General features: G+C 41.4%; 1 protein-coding gene across 2 annotated transcripts in view; it reads left to right on the forward strand.

The window, feature by feature from the left end:
• DIP2B (disco interacting protein 2 homolog B) overlaps window positions 1-15,669 on the forward strand; it is a 207,698-nt gene that overhangs the window by 147,052 nt on the left and 44,977 nt on the right. The window contains exons 6-12 of one of the 2 annotated variants that reach the window (XM_066613823.1): window positions 2,563-2,712; window positions 5,630-5,749; window positions 7,832-8,029; window positions 10,046-10,137; window positions 10,401-10,511; window positions 13,774-13,897; window positions 15,517-15,626. In XM_066613823.1, the coding sequence (XP_066469920.1) occupies window positions 2,563-2,712; window positions 5,630-5,749; window positions 7,832-8,029; window positions 10,046-10,137; window positions 10,401-10,511; window positions 13,774-13,897; window positions 15,517-15,626 (905 nt within the window). The remainder of the gene's footprint in view (window positions 1-2,562; window positions 2,713-5,629; window positions 5,750-7,831; window positions 8,030-10,045; window positions 10,138-10,400; window positions 10,512-13,773; window positions 13,898-15,516; window positions 15,627-15,669) is intronic. The other variant, XM_066613824.1, reaches the window with a different exon arrangement.

Genomic DNA, 15,669 nt, shown 5'->3' on the forward strand with positions numbered 1-15,669 from the left:
AAATGTGGTGTTATAAAATGAAGCTCTCTTGTAAGTAAAATCTTGGGAGTAATCACCACAGTTAAATTAGGAGCAGTGTTTCAATTGGTACCACTGCATATCCAACATAGAGACAGATGAATACACTGATCATCATGAACAAACAGCACAAGTCTTGCTTCTATGACTTTAGAGCATTTCCACATATTTAAAAGTTATCACAAATAAAGTCAGCACAGTAGATAGTTCATCTAAACTTAATGCTCTTAGGGAAGGAAGGCGCTTGAGTGCATTGGAAAGTTGGAATCAACCATACAACTGCCATTTTGTAAAAATTTGGTAAGATTGCCAAGTTAGGTTTGATACTGACAGAGTTCTTAAATCTATGAATGTTGCATGTCTTTTTTGAGAGCCTCCTCTTCCACCATCTCAGCACGTCCAGGCCATGAAGAGAAGCTCTTCTAACACTGAGTTTGAGCTACATCAAAACCTGCAGTCGTTGCCCCATGCTGAATTCATTGAATGACATCAGCATGCACAGTTGCCTCACAAAGGCTGGCACACTCAGAGCTTGGCATTTCCCAAGCTTTTCCTGTTTCCATCATGTGCAGAGTGGAGTAAACCTTTAGAAACAATGGAGGTAGATTCCATTAGTGTTCAGGTGAGCTCTCCGGAGCTGAACTTGGAAAGACATTGGGCTAGTTGGGATTACACTTACTCTGTTTGGCCACTTCCACATATTTAATTACATGCATACTTATTATGTGTGCATGTCCTGGCTTTCCCCCATAAATCTTCCCAATTTCATGGACGGTTTGTCTGAACCCTAGTAGGTGTAACAGCATGTGTAGGGTTGGGTGAACTGCCTCTCCCCTATAGTAGGGAGATTTACAAAGAAAGGTAGGGAAGTGAGGGGAAGGGCTCGGACACGTGTGTGCCTTGAGCATACACATCATCAAATGTGTGGGTCCAGCCATCATCTGAATCAGCGCTCATTACCTCTGTTGCATGCCTTTGAGGAAGGCAGTTCAGTAATTCCTCCAGTATGCAGGAAACTCATTCCTTGAAAGTTATGTTGTCTGAAACAGTGCTATAGGAGATACTATTGACCAATAAGGCAGACCATTGGTACTGATTGGTTAGAATACACTGCCTTAATTGGTTGCAGTAGATGCCAATCCACCAAGGATAAAGTGGACTATAATGAAACGCCTCTAAAGTTTCAATAAAATAAAGTATAATAATAATAAAGGAATTGTTATTACTGGAAGTATTTCTGTAGTGAAAAATCCTATCCTGAAGAGGTGGTTCTTACTTTGTACATTGAGCTGTCTGTATAAGAAAAGACCTCTCTCCCATTCCTAACCAATGTTAGAGTATATGGTTGCATTCAGAGGCAATAAAACACTTCAGCATTAAACATGGCAAGCAACAACTCAAGAGGGATCTATTCAGTAAATATTCCAGTCTTCTGAGTGGTCGCACATTTATTCAGTGATGTTGGCATGTACAAAACTCACTGAACATATATAGTAATGTGTGAACTTTCAATTCGTATGTTTGACAATATATTTGTCAATGTAGGTGAACTTGTATGCTGAGCCTTCCATATCAGTGCTTGTTAACAGAATGTGCTGCCTTCAGAAGTTGAATATTTGAATGGTAACTCTTGTGTAAATCTCTTGTGGTCGCTATACTCTTATTTATTTGCCCCTGAAATGCTTTTCCAGCATTATAATTATTTTAGTTAAGAATATGACTATTCAGCGCCATTTTTTCCCCTCACCAGTGTTCATATTAGGTGCTATCACAGCCACTGGTGCTGAAGGTTCAGGAGTCAGAGTGACTCGCTCAACCTGACCAACCCATGTTGGAACTGAATGACTACAGCCACAGGGTCAAGCCTCTATTTCTCTTCTGATACGAAAATGTATTTGAAACCTGAAAGTTTACCAAAGGGATGAGGAAAAGGACTCAATATGGCAATCTAGGCAGTCACTACACGACAGTACTGGCCAGCTGGAAGATTTTGTTTTTTTGAACAAAAAAACACTTAAATATAGATATATCATTATAAATATTGTTTCCTGCTTATAAAACAATATAAATATTGTTTCCAGAGTTGCAAATGAGCAGTTGAATCACTAGAAAGGTTTTCTTGGGACTGTAAAAAGATTGCCCATCCTTAATGACCAAGGTCCAGTCTGTTAAACCATAGCTGAACCCCAGGAACGCTGAAATTGGGCCCCACTGCTGTTTTCCTGTGCTTGAACTCTGTAGTAAGCATACCAAATCAAGACTCGTTGGTCCAATTAGACATGGGTGGTGCAATCTAGTTTTAGAAAAAACTGAATTATGAATTTGTCTTTGGTCCAGTAATTGAACTGGAGAACAAATAGAAGTGTCATTGTGCAGTGCTCTCCTTCCTTTGGGTAGTAGTTTATCAAGCTAAATGAAGAAAAAGCAGGTGCCCTTCTATTAAAAAGGGAGTGTAAAGTGGGTAGTTGTGACATTGCATCTCAGACCATCTGGCAGCAGAAAGTAACCTAAATCTCAATGTTTTTTCCTTCATCCTCTTTCCAGAAAATTTCTCAGTTCCCCCGGATGTTACTGCAACTACCTCCACACCCGCTTCTTCTGTACGCCCATCTGCTATTGACCTTCCTCCATCGGGAATAGTGAAGGGCATGCACAAAGCATCCAACCGGTCCAGCCTTATGGACACAGCTGATGGTACATCCACATATACGGACCATGGGAAAGAGCCTGATAGGATGTCAATAATGTGGTTTATGTATAAAGCATGTCAGTGCTGTGCTGCAAAGCTCATGGTCATCCATCTTAAATACTTGCCATTTCAGCATTAGCAGACAACCATCTCATGGAAATGCCTTTTGCTATTTACTTCTATGACATTGAACCTTGATTGGGGAATGGCAGTGGCATTTTGGCAAATATCGGCTGACCTAATACATGATTGATAATTACCACATAATGTGATCAGGTGTATTTTGTCACATCCCGAAGAGGAACTGCCAATCCTTACTTAAGCTTTGGAGCAACAGCACTAGCTCTGCTTCCCTACCACAAATGATTCATGTGTTGGTTGGCCCAGCAGTGGAATGGAATGGGCAGCGATTGTCCTGTGGGGACAAATCTCAGGGTCCTCTTCACAGGCAGGGGAAGGGAATGTATACTGAGTACTCAATCATGTGTGACAATTCAGAATGTGTCTGCTGCTATCGCACAGCATCATTCAACTAAAGGCCATTACCCGAAAGAGAGAATGCAACATGCAAGTCGTCAATAAGTTACAATAGTTACTTAATAAAAGTAATATTTAGTCTGAGAGATGTCATTTCTTATCAGAAGATGCAGTATATGTCTACATGAAGTTTTCCTCATGAAGGCCAGGAATTATTTATTAAATTACTGCTGTACCTTACTGGCTTTGGCTGTTGCTTTCTTTCTGGTGATATACCCCTCTTCTTCCGATATACAGGTGTGCCCCCATATCCAGAGGGGGGTTCAGTTCTGGATCCCAGAGCGGTTAAGTAAAATCATGGATACTGGTGAACGCCTCACCCTCTGGAGCCAAAGGGAGCTGAGCTCCCTTCACCTCCGGAGGGGGTGTGCTCAGGAGGCCTGAGGACTCAATCTGCAGATAACTGAATCCACAGATATACCCCCCTGTACAGCTCTTATTTTATGGTTGCCACTGCAACAAAAGACACGTGTTTTTTCGTACATGATGCACATGGCTGTGCATGCAAGTTAGCCCATGTAGAATGAAGTCATGCCCAGGTACTTTACTTTCTGGGATACTGGTGGGCTATTGTGGATATTTACATAGTAAGAATGTTATTGTGTGAAGCACCTGGAGGAGATGGCACCTCTATGTTCTGCTGTGAGAATCTGAGCCCAGCTCTGGAGTGCTGTACTGCTTCTCTTAAGCAACTGTGGCCGATTTCCTTCATAAGAGCAAGGCTTGGTCTCTTGATGTAGGAATAAGAGGAAAACACTCCTTGCTCCAGTTTCATTATGTTTTCAACATTTTCTATTAGCCCAGCCTACTATAGATGACAACATACGTCATCCACTTCAAGGAGTCCCTCCTTCTTCCTTCCTATTGTACTGTTGGTGCAGCTTCTGTGTTTTTCCCCTATGAAAAGTGTGGTTGATTGCAAAAGCCCATTCAATCCCAAGAGTCAAAGGTAACCACTCTGAAGTGAGCATGTGGCCTCAGTGAATTGAGTTTCTTAAAGCTCCCATTGTTCCTTAAGCAGACTCAGCAAAGAAATGGATGGCATTCATTTCCTCAGTACTACTGATGAACCATGATCATGGTATTGCACAAGGAGCTTCACTCCTTTGATCTTCTAATGTGAAGGATGCTGTTAACTCAATAAATATCCTACATGGATGTGTACTGTATGTAGCAAAAATATAACTTGGTGCAGTGTCATGAATTGTTTTCTATTACCAAACATTGGCTTCAGAAGTGAATCTCAAGGTATTGCAGTTCAGAAAAGGAAAAACTGAAGGTGTTCTGATGAAGAAATAGTATTTAAAATATAATTAGTAAAGAACATGTTTTTGCAAGGGAGAAAAAAAAACAGGAATAAAGTATGGATTCTGTGATAATGTAAAGTATATCTTTCAACAAAACATATGCTTCAGTCATTTTGCATACCAGTGAACAGGTTTGTTTACAACTTTCTGACATCTCCTCCTACTTCTACTTGCTTTGGGTTTGCTCATTGTAGAATTTGGAATGCAGAGTTCACAACCTCTTGAATTGTGTTACCCTAAGAGTTCAGACTTAAAGCCACTGTTTGGAAATGAAAACAAGGAAAAGGTTTTTGATGGTGTTCATTATACTGAGCTACTGTAGCTCTTTAATGAGCTTTCTGTAGAAGAAGCTTGACCTCACTGGATAGCAGTATTTTCAGTATTAAAAAGCATGTGTGCGTATTAGGTGAGTGAGTGTACTAAGCTTAGAGTTTGCCACTTCTAAAATGCCTGCTGCACTCAAGTTTCTGCTACATACAGATAGGAAAGCACCCAATTGCAGGAACTATGAGATTTTGCTACTAGAATAACCTTGAGGATAAACTGCCTGACTTTAGTCTGTGAGACTCGGGTGTTGCCTACTCTGGAGTTCTCATATCACCCTCTGGTGGTCAAGGCCTAGGATAGTTTTGGAATTGTTTGGGTCAAGGCCTAGGATAGTTTGGCAAGATAATATTTTGCAGACCCTCACCATCTGAAACCAAACTCAGTCCCTCAGCATTGAACTGCAACCTTAAGGTGCTTGACAAACAACGCTGCTTTTGCAGTCCTGGGCAGGCAACAGAAACAGGAGACATACCTAGACCTTGGCCATCATGTAAGGCCTGAACTTGGGAGACAATCTGTTTCTAATGCCTGCATTGTGCAACTGTTTAAAATGGACTTGGAAAGGGAGAAAATTAGTCTATCTTAGTAACAGTAATTTCTGCCACACTGGTGTAGTATTTTCAGTTCAGATTTCTACATTAGTTTGATCACTAGAATTCTACCAGTTTAACTTGCTGCCTTCACCAAAGAGTTCATGTCACCAATAACTAACATTCCCCTTTGTAAGTTGAACTAATTTCTCTTGCTGCAGGTGTCCCTGTAAGTAGCAGAGTCTCTACAAAAATTCAGCAGCTGCTCAATACTCTGAAGCGACCCAAGCGGCCACCTCTGAAGGAGTTCTTTGTGGATGATTTTGAAGAAATTGTGGAAGGTATCTGGTTGTGCTTTTTGCCATAGAGTTTATTTGCCATAGGTGTATGTTGCGATTCTGTTGCATGTTGGTTATTTCATGTAATCTCTCACACGTTCTCTGAATGCTGTGGCAGGGAGGGAAGCATGACCGTACTGGCTCTTTCTCACCTTCGTAATGCCATTGCAGCAATTTTTATGAGAAAGGGGCCCTAAATGAATACTCCATGCAAGAGGAACCCTTATTCAAAAGACCATTTCTCATGAAAACCTTCAGTGTCACTTGGATGTCTGGCTAGCAGATGTGCATGAGCCAGGTGGCAGGGCTAGTTGACAAGGTCCCCCTCTCTGCAACTACATTCATTAAACACATAAAGGATAATGTTTAGTAAATTCTGGTAGTTAACACAGAATGCCCTCCTGTGCATATATGCATACTCAGTTCAGCATAAATGTGAAAGCAAGTGAGATCTGGTAGTTCATTTTGTTTTATAGGATAACCTAGAGTTCTGCCCAGTGGCTACTGGCCCCCCCCCCGCCTCATATGGGTGCACGGGGGCTGCTATATATATAGGTGTCCCCCATTTCTGTGGTTTCTGTATCTGCAGCAGAACCTCTGAGAATATGGGGGCCCACCTGTAGTTTAAATAAAGGTAACAGTTGTGTGGGGAAAACTCCTCCTCTTACAAGGTATACCATGTTTTCAATGGTTTTGCTGTGTTTTTGACATGCGATGTGACCTGGAGAAAGCAATGCCAAATCACAGTCTTCTTTCTGAAAGAGGAATGGGAGAACAAAAAAAAACTGCTGTAGCATGTGTGTCTCATGTCATCTGAGTTGTCATTTCTGCCTCTTCCTCAGATTCCACAGCATGGTGAAAGACTCCAGTAGTCTCATGTTGCTCTTTGTTCTGTCTTTGACAGAAGTACTGCAGCCAAAGAAGAAGAAAGAGTGGAGGGAGGGCAAATACCTTAAACTTAGAGGTGGTAATAGGGAGACCTGGATTATTGCTGCGCCATGAATATATGTCACTCTTTCCCTCCTAACCTTTGTGTAGGATGCATAGTTCACACTGAGATAGTCAGCAAACTGTGGATTTCGATTGCCCACTCAGGTCAGGCAAAGGCATTTGTTTGTCCAAACAGCTGCCAAATATGACCCAAGAGTTTTGCCCCAGCTTCCTAAGGAGGTTTGCAAAATGTGGTGTACCTCTCAAACTGTGCACTGCTTTACCAGTGCTCCTGAAAATATTGCGACTGGAAGCAGCTGCTTGGTCTGGTTGTGCAGTAAGGTCAACCCTAACCCTACAGGGCTAATCTAGATTTAGAACATCTCAGTTCCAAACTCGTGTGTGGGGAATCTAACTAGCCATCCTTACAGTGGCAAATTGCTCTTGAACTCCAACTTTCTGGATTTTGTGGATTTAAATAAAGTTTTTTTTATCACCAGTTGATCTGCTGCTCACTTAAATGGCTCTTTTCTCTAGCTTCTTTGCTCCCTTTTTCATTCTCATGGCTTAGGAGTTGTCAGCTCTGCTAATAATCACAAGCGGAATAGCTTCCCCTTTATTTACCCCCTACTTCTACAATCCTTTCTTGGACCACTGTGTCTTCCCCCTTCTGGTCTTTCTGCTAGCTTTCTCCTACCTAACAGTTGGTGTGTGCTTTACTAAGCTTCATTTTAACCTGTCCTATTTGTCTTGTCTTACTGGCTGTGATTTTAGACTTTCTGGTCAGAGATAGTTACTCCTCTGTTCTACCTTGCCCACCATTGGTAGAACATAATTGTGTCAGAGTAGCGGTAGTAATAGTAAGATCTTGCCAGATGCTATCAAGTTAACGTCTTCAATTTTTGTGTTTGAAAGCATACAGATTTCCTGTCTCCTACTGAAAAGTATCTTCCCTTAGCGACAAGTATGTTCAAATTGCTTTAACCTTTTAAAAATGGATTTTGAAACCCTGATTTCCAAAATAATTTCCCAGGGGGAAGAAAGGGAGAATCCTCTTGCATCAGTGATTCAGGGAGATGTACAGTTTGTTTGGCACTGTTCAGTATTGTGTGCATGAAGATTTTAATGTTTGTTCTGGGAATTCCTTCATTGCAGTTCCACAGCCAGATCCTCATCAGCCTAAACCAGAAGGACGTCAGATGACCCCTGTGAAGGGAGAGCCCCTGGGAGTTGTTTGCAACTGGCCTCCTGCTTTAGAAGCAGCTCTGCAACGCTGGGGGACAACTCAGGCTAAATGTCCTTGTTTAACAGCCCTGGATGTTACTGGGAAGCCTGTCTACACCCTGACATATGGTAAACTGCATGGTCCACCTACTGGACCTTCTTTGTTGTTGTGGGATTTTTTTTAGCAATGGGCATCTTCATATTTGTCTGGCTTGGCTTGCTGCATAAGTACCCTGTTTAGGAAAGTAGCATTTCCCCAAATCTATATTTATTCTTCTCTATGCTGACGTGCAATGAATTAAAAAAGGGATCCAGGCAGATGAGAGCAGGCAGTTCTCAAGACAGTAAATTCTGCTCTGCTACTTGTCCTTCTGTTCAGCAGTGGAGGCTTGCCTAGGAAGGGTGATGGTGTTGCACTGCTTTCATGTTATGTTTTGCATTAAGCAAGAACTTGGCCCTTTGTTTGACAGTCTTAATGGATAGTGTTTTGGATTTGGCCTTGAAGGGGACATCATTTAAAAGGGCACACCTCAACTCACTAGATAACTTTGGCAAGTTACTATGTGCCTTGGCCTCATGTGCAAAATGAGAGTGCGAATTTTTTCTCTCATTGGCTTTTTGCATGAATAAATGAAATAGGCAAGTGTGTTTCCCGATCTTGAACTTGCATAAACTACACACATCTACAGAAGAGTCTTTAGGAGGAATCTCTACCTGAGTCTTAAGCCTCAAGGATGTTACATTTTCTGGGCATGTGATTGCTTCTGTGAGTGAGATATTTTCCTCAAATCCCCAATGAGATGTAGCATTTGAACTAGCCAGGCTACATGCTACAGAGCTTCAAATCAAGCTTTGTTGATCAATGAATCAATTCATTTGAATTTTTTCCATATTGCATTTCCCCAGAGACCCACTAAAGATTGTTTATGTTTAGAGCACCAATTCCAAGCCTTGTATGTATTATGAACTTAAAACAAATAAAATTGCCTTCCAAGAAGAACTGGAATATTTCCTCAATTTGAATCTGCTTTGTATAATTTATTCTGTTTGGTAAAATCTTGGAGACAAATAGGCATTCAACTTCTGCCTCCTAGTCACTGGGAATCTAAAACAGTTCTCCCGTCCCCTGACGTCTGAGATCTCACCACACATTATCTGTGTACGCTAAATATTATCATTGCAGCCATAAGGGCTTGAAACTTGCTTCTTAAACAAAACACCCTGAAAGCTAATCTTCCAAGGCTATTAAGTTCCAAGGCTATTAAATTACAGAATCTTTGTCAGCTCTCTGTGTCTGGAAAATGTATTGTGAACGTGTCATCAGAAAATGGAAAAGACAATTGCATTTTAGTGTTTAAAAAAAGCATTTGATCTAAAAAAAATAACTCTCAGATTTGTCTTAATGATAAAAAACTACTTTTAGTTGTAATCAAACCCTAAGAATCCAAAGTTTTTGGATTTGGAAGTGGTAAGAGTGGGGCTAGTGGGTTAAAGCAAATGATCTGAAGGTTTTTCCTTCCTGACTCTAGGACATGCCAGAAGAGTACATTATACTGGAATACAATTGGGGGCTCAGAGCCAGGCCCCCGGGGTGGTTCTTGCCTCTGGAACACTTCAGCATTGTGCTTGTACAACAGTTATCCCTACCTGCCTAACATGATAGCCAGTTCCAATTTCTCATCTTTAGGATGAGAAGATGAAGTGGCTAAAGTGTACTGGATTGCTGAGTTGTTCGTCCTAGTTCATCCATGTTCCCACTTCTTGAATTGGGATGGGTAGCAACCAGGGACAGGATGGTCTTCTCAATTATGTAGCCTTGACTGTGGCACACCTTCTGCAGTCAGCTTGTCTAAATGCTCTTAGAAAGGGTGCCAGGCATCAATCAAAGTTGCTGTTGTTTTCTCTGGGCATTTAGTTTTTTATTTGACACTGTTTTAACCTGGATTTGCAGCTTTGATATGAACTTTAAAAAAAAAAAATTGTGGGAGTATTTTTTTCATTTGTGTTATGAGCTGCCTTAGAAATCATAGTTGAATGGCAGGGAGATATTTTAGATAAATATCTAAAATGCATGCCGTGTGTGTGTGTATGTTGTACCTACTGTTTCCTGATGAGAAGCATGATTGCCTTTTCTCTTCATTGCAGGCAAGCTATGGAGTAGAAGCCTGAAGCTTGCTTACACGCTTTTGAATAAACTGGGCACCAAAAATGAGCCTGTATTGAAACCTGGAGACAGAGTAAGAAGTTCCAACAATCTGTTACTGGTTCCTGTTACTGTCAAAAATGGAAATGGTGGTTTGTGTGGGTAGGGGGCATGTGTGTAAGTGCTGAAAAATTATTTTTTTATTTGCAGCACCTGACTTTTGTATTTTGCAATCACCTGATGAACTTATAATGATCTTTGAGTTAAGCAGCCTCATCTCTGCTTCGGAGTATAATGGTCCAATCTTTAATACTGTCCCTCCTGCTTTTTCTAACGGAATATTTCTGTGAATCGCAGGTAGCCCTTGTTTATCCCAACAATGACCCTGTCATGTTCATGGTGGCGTTCTATGGCTGTTTGCTGGCAGAAGTCATCCCAGTGCCGATAGAGGTACCTCTAACCCGAAAGGTAACGTTGATGGAGCTTAGAGGAGCGATAGGCTGAGGATGTGGAATGAGAAAGTTTGATCAGCCTGTCGGCCCTGGATGCTATTTGACTTTTCAGCTTCCAGTTGCTGTTATACCTGGTCTCCCACACGTTCACAAAGAGAGAGGCCTAGAGATCCTGCCTTCATAGCTATTACACACACAGGCAGACATTGTGATGGTCCCTCCCCCATATCTGTCTCTTCCACTGAGCAGATGAGAGAGAAACAGACTGAAGTTCTCACCATTCCATTATTCTATATTTGGGGCCTCATTCTTATAGGGACTGAGCACCTAGATCTTCTCAGAACTTAACTGATCACACTTAGTTGAAAACGCTAAACACTCTCTTATTTGTTTAAGATGAGGAGGAATTTACTGACCACTTACATGTTGCTAATGTAGGTGGTTGGTGATTCACTCCCTCACTAAAAAATGCAAACATTTGCTCATTTTAAAGTATTATTCTGATTCTCTAAAATATTGGGATTTGTTTAAATTTTGCTTTCAAAAAACTTAAGGCTGTTTCAGTATCTGAAAAATTGGAAGGCTATAGCTGTTCCTGCTTAACCGTGGATGTCAAACTATGAAATGTTATACCTATTACAAAAGGAAATGAAGTATCAGGCAAGAATGTGATAGCAGTTTAAGATCATACCTTTGGCCCAAATATATGCACACATTATAGTTTTGACATTGAGTTCAAGGCTTTGAGAACAAGCCTGGAATCAAATCAGTTTCATTATGGATGTTCTGAACAAGCTTATGTTATGAACACCCCAAAGAATAGGCTTTGGTGTCCTCACAAAATTTTGGCGTCACATAAAGGTCACCTCTACCCTTACTACAATTTCTGTGTCAATGCCATGTTAAGGCTCTAGAGTGTCCCTTTTGAGAGACAGTATGGCAAATAACATGGTTTAAAATATGGTAATGAGATGGTAAGCTAGTGTGGTAATGCTATGGGCTTCCTGGGTCCTTTCCTTGATTTGTGGCCTCAACCTGACAACTGCCACGACAACCAAAGTATGAAAAGTGACAACTTCCACCAACCCTGGCCTACCTGCTCACCCAATCAGCTTGTCCATTCCAGAGCTTTCTTCCCCAGCAAATTCCCTCCCCATGTCAAGGATTCCAGCCGCCTCTTCATTCCAGTGCTTTCAACTCTAGTGTATAGTTGTGTATACAGTAGTTGTATAACCTGTATATAGTTCAAGGCTGATGGAACTGGAGAAGGAGAGGTAACTCCTTACTAATGTGCTGTTTTACGTTCTTTTGGAGGTCCAGTTGTTTGTGCTATTTTGGCATTTTGTTTTTTTGAAAATACCATGTGTTTGGTACATTGATGAGTCTTACGGCAAGTGTGCCACAAATCAAGTCTAAAACATGAGGCATTGGTACTCTTGCCCATAGTATAGAGCATATGAAATCTACTGTTCTGTTGGGTGTGGTTTTTCCTCTACTATCTTCCTTAGCCAGTCTCGGAGATCCGTTTGTCCAAATTTGACACATACTACTATCTCTGCTATCTCTGCTGCTTATGGCACCAATCCTTTAGGTTGGTCTTGGAGGATTTCATCCCTGAACAGGCCTGTGGAAATCTTTGCTGTTCTGTAGAGGGGCACTGCCAGTTTAATACTGTTCTTCTGTTGCTTGAAGGGAAAAGCTCAATTTCCAGTTGGGTTGATTTTCAAGTGGTATGTAAATGTATGCTTTTTATAGCAATGTAAGAAGGAAGATATCACAAAACTCTTTTATAAATAGAGCTTTTATAAATAGAGAGGCAGCTTAGGCAAAAACCAGTTAAGGGAGACATCAGCATTCTTGCACTTCAACTTTGACAACTTGCTGTGAAATGCACACAGGCTCACTCTCTCTCAAGCAACCCTGGTGGCTACCAAGACAAACTTGAGATGTGTGGGCAAAACTTTACTAAATTCCAGAAGCTAGGAGAGAGGTTTGAGATTGTGAGTCAGAGGGCAGGTTTTCAATATCCTGTGAAGTAAAATAAATTACATGAAATAAATTCTTAAAATAAATAAAATGCTTACAGGTCATGCCTTGGTATTCATTGGGATTCCGTTCTGGAATCCCTAGAGCAGTGGTGTCAAACTCATTTCATACAGAGGGCCAAATACCATTCATGATGTGCGCTGAGGGCCTGAAGCGATGTCATTTGGCAGGAAGTGATGTCATTAAAAAGGTCATAACAAAAAATAAGTCCCTTATCTTAGAATTCATTAACTTTAAATGACAGAAAAGGAAGTATCAAATCTTGATCGTATTTCAAGATATGGGAGAGCACAATTTTCATGTGGGCTGCCCTTTTAGCAGAAACACCTCAGCACTGCTCAGCAGTTGAGAGCCTGAAGGCCAGATAAAAACCTTCTGTGGGCTGCATCCGGCCCCTGGGCCTTATGTTTGACACCCCTGCCCTAGAGAATTTAAAAAAAAACAGTGGATACCAAATCAGTGGAAAAATTGCTTTAAAGACCCACTTCCAGGTTTCTTTCTCCTCCATTATTGCCTCAGAATGCGTTGGTATAGACATTATACACATTCACCACCACTAGATGGAGTGAATAATGTAATTGAATGGAATGAAATTATAATTATTCAACAGTACAAAGGTAGAAAATTGGATTTTAGTGCTTTTTCCTTGTTACAAGGCATTTAAAGGTGGACTCCAGTATCAGTGGTAAGTCAAATCAGTGGATACTGAGGTCCCACTTGATTATAATTACAATGTGATATCAGATAGAAATTATATCATAGATTTCAGCCTTTCTTGTAGCAGAATTATGTTTTTTAGCACAGAATTCTTAAGCAATAATTGGACTATAGTCTAGCTTTGCTGAAGTGTTGTGCCTCACATTTTAAGCAACTTTCATCCTTGAATTTTTCAGCACAGATGGCAAGTTCTGAATTGGCAGATAATGCCCTTTCGATCTTTTGTCTTCTCCCTTCTTTTTCAGGTTATCATTGTTTTCTCCACTCCATCTTCTCCCCCGTGCTTTTTCATTGTGTGAAATTTCTGCTTCACCCTGCTCCTCACTGTGGTTGTTGTCATTTAAGCTTCAAACCATTGATTGATGTGTCTGAATGTCTGTATTTCCCTCTATGTCGTCCATAATGTTACCATCCAGTTACCAAAGCATTACCAATGCCTAAGAATTTGGTAAGGGTAAAGCTGGCATTGCTTTGCTCAACTGCAAATCAAAGCAGTTCCTTCCTTTTTACCACAGGATGCTGGTGGGCAGCAGATTGGATTTCTGCTGGGTAGCTGTGGCATTGCTTTGGCTCTCACCACTGAAGTTTGCTTGAAGGGTCTCCCTAAAACACAGAATGGAGAAATCGTGCAGTTCAAAGGTAAGTTTGCTGAGTTTCATACTGTGCCATCACTGCACATGGTGTGTTACAGCAGTGGTTCTCAAACTGTCCGGGAGTTTGAGAACCTCTGGTAAGTGTTGGTGGGGGTGGGGACTGGGAGGGGGTGTGTGTCCTAATGATGCCACAGTGATCGCAGCATCTGGAGGGGGTTGGGAAGTTTGCAATTGGAGCTCACTTCTGGTTTTCAATTGGAGCTCCAATCAAAAACCTCCTATGATGGGTCACAACCTACCACTTCGAGAAGTGCTATGTTACAGAATTGGCATAAGCAAAGAAAAAAGGAAACAAAACCAAAAAAGTGTATATGCGTGTGCACGCACTTGCACACGCACGGTCTTCTGGAAAACAGGCAATTCCTCCATAGAGCTTGCAGTCTAATTATCCAAAATAGGGGAGGCAGCAAAGGGAGGGGTAGAAAATGAGAGGCAAGAGTGATAAGGGATTATAATGGGCAGAAGTTTTTGAACCCTGCATACCTGTTCTGCAGCAGATTGAATTATTGATCATAAATTCACCAGGGTTAAGAGCTGATTGAAATTAATTTGCTTATCCTCATGTTTGGTCTTGCCTTGTAAGTGATAAAAGGGACCCCCAGTTGCTCTCTGACTCTGTGATTTTCAACCTTTTTTATCTTGCGGCACACTGGCAAGGCACTAAAATGGTCAAGGCACACCATCAGCTTTTTGACAGCTGACAGGGCACACTGTGCTGTCAGTGGGGGCTCACATCCTCCAGTGGTCCTATTGATAAACGACGCTCTCCCAAATTCCCTTGGCACACCTGGGGACCATTCGCGGCACACCAGTGTGCCATAGCACATTGGTTGAAAATGGCTGCTCTGACTACTCAGTCCCATGTGGCAGAAACAGATCTTAAAGCCAGCTCTACAAAACGTCAACCGTATATCCTTCCTAGTCCTGCCGTCTTTGATTGGAATTAAGAAATACTTGCAAAATATGTGCACTTTGTTGAACCATCCCTGATGTTTTCCACAGTAGGAGCAATCTGCTGGCAGGGCATTGCACCATTGCTTAGGTCTTCGCTGCACAAGGTCCCCATTAGTTTTATAGTACAGTTCAGGTTTCTGCAATTGAAGCTCTACATGGTTTGAACCTTATGTACCTAAGGACTACAGCATACCCTACACTCACGCACATGTACACGCCCTACACTTCTGTGTGTTTGTGTATCAGAAACCACACATCTTGCCTGTTTTACCACAGTTTTATACATTTGGGAGCTACCAGTGCAGGGCAAGCTTTTAAACGTACATAATTATGGTAGAATAGTAGTTTTTACTTTCCTTGTATAACCGCCATCTCTGTGTAGGAAGAATATGGTGAAATGGCTGTAACATTTTGCATTGTTTTATGTCTCTTTGTGGTTGCACTAGTTTGTCTACTTAAGGTACGCCCTTTTCTTTTTAAAGAAGTGTTTTTATGAAGATCAGGAGTCCGGTGCCTTTAAATTATGAGAGCTAAGTTTACTGAGTTACAGAGGATCCAAGCAAATTCCTCAGGGAGCCAGACTGTGTGACTTGCAGTGTGAATTTATCCATAGAGAACGGTAACCTCCATTAAATCTCCTTTTCATTCCAGGTTGGCCTAGGCTGAAGTGGGTTGTAACAGACTCCAAGTACCTCTCCAAGTCGCCGAAGGACTGGCAGCCAAACATTTCAAACGCAGGGACTGAGCCAGCTTACATTGAGGTATTTAAAGTTGAGTAAACAAAATGTGCAGCTTCTGGTTGTT

This window comes from Tiliqua scincoides, chromosome 2 (genome assembly GCF_035046505.1).
Source record: "Tiliqua scincoides isolate rTilSci1 chromosome 2, rTilSci1.hap2, whole genome shotgun sequence".
NCBI lineage: Eukaryota > Metazoa > Chordata > Lepidosauria > Squamata > Scincidae > Tiliqua > Tiliqua scincoides.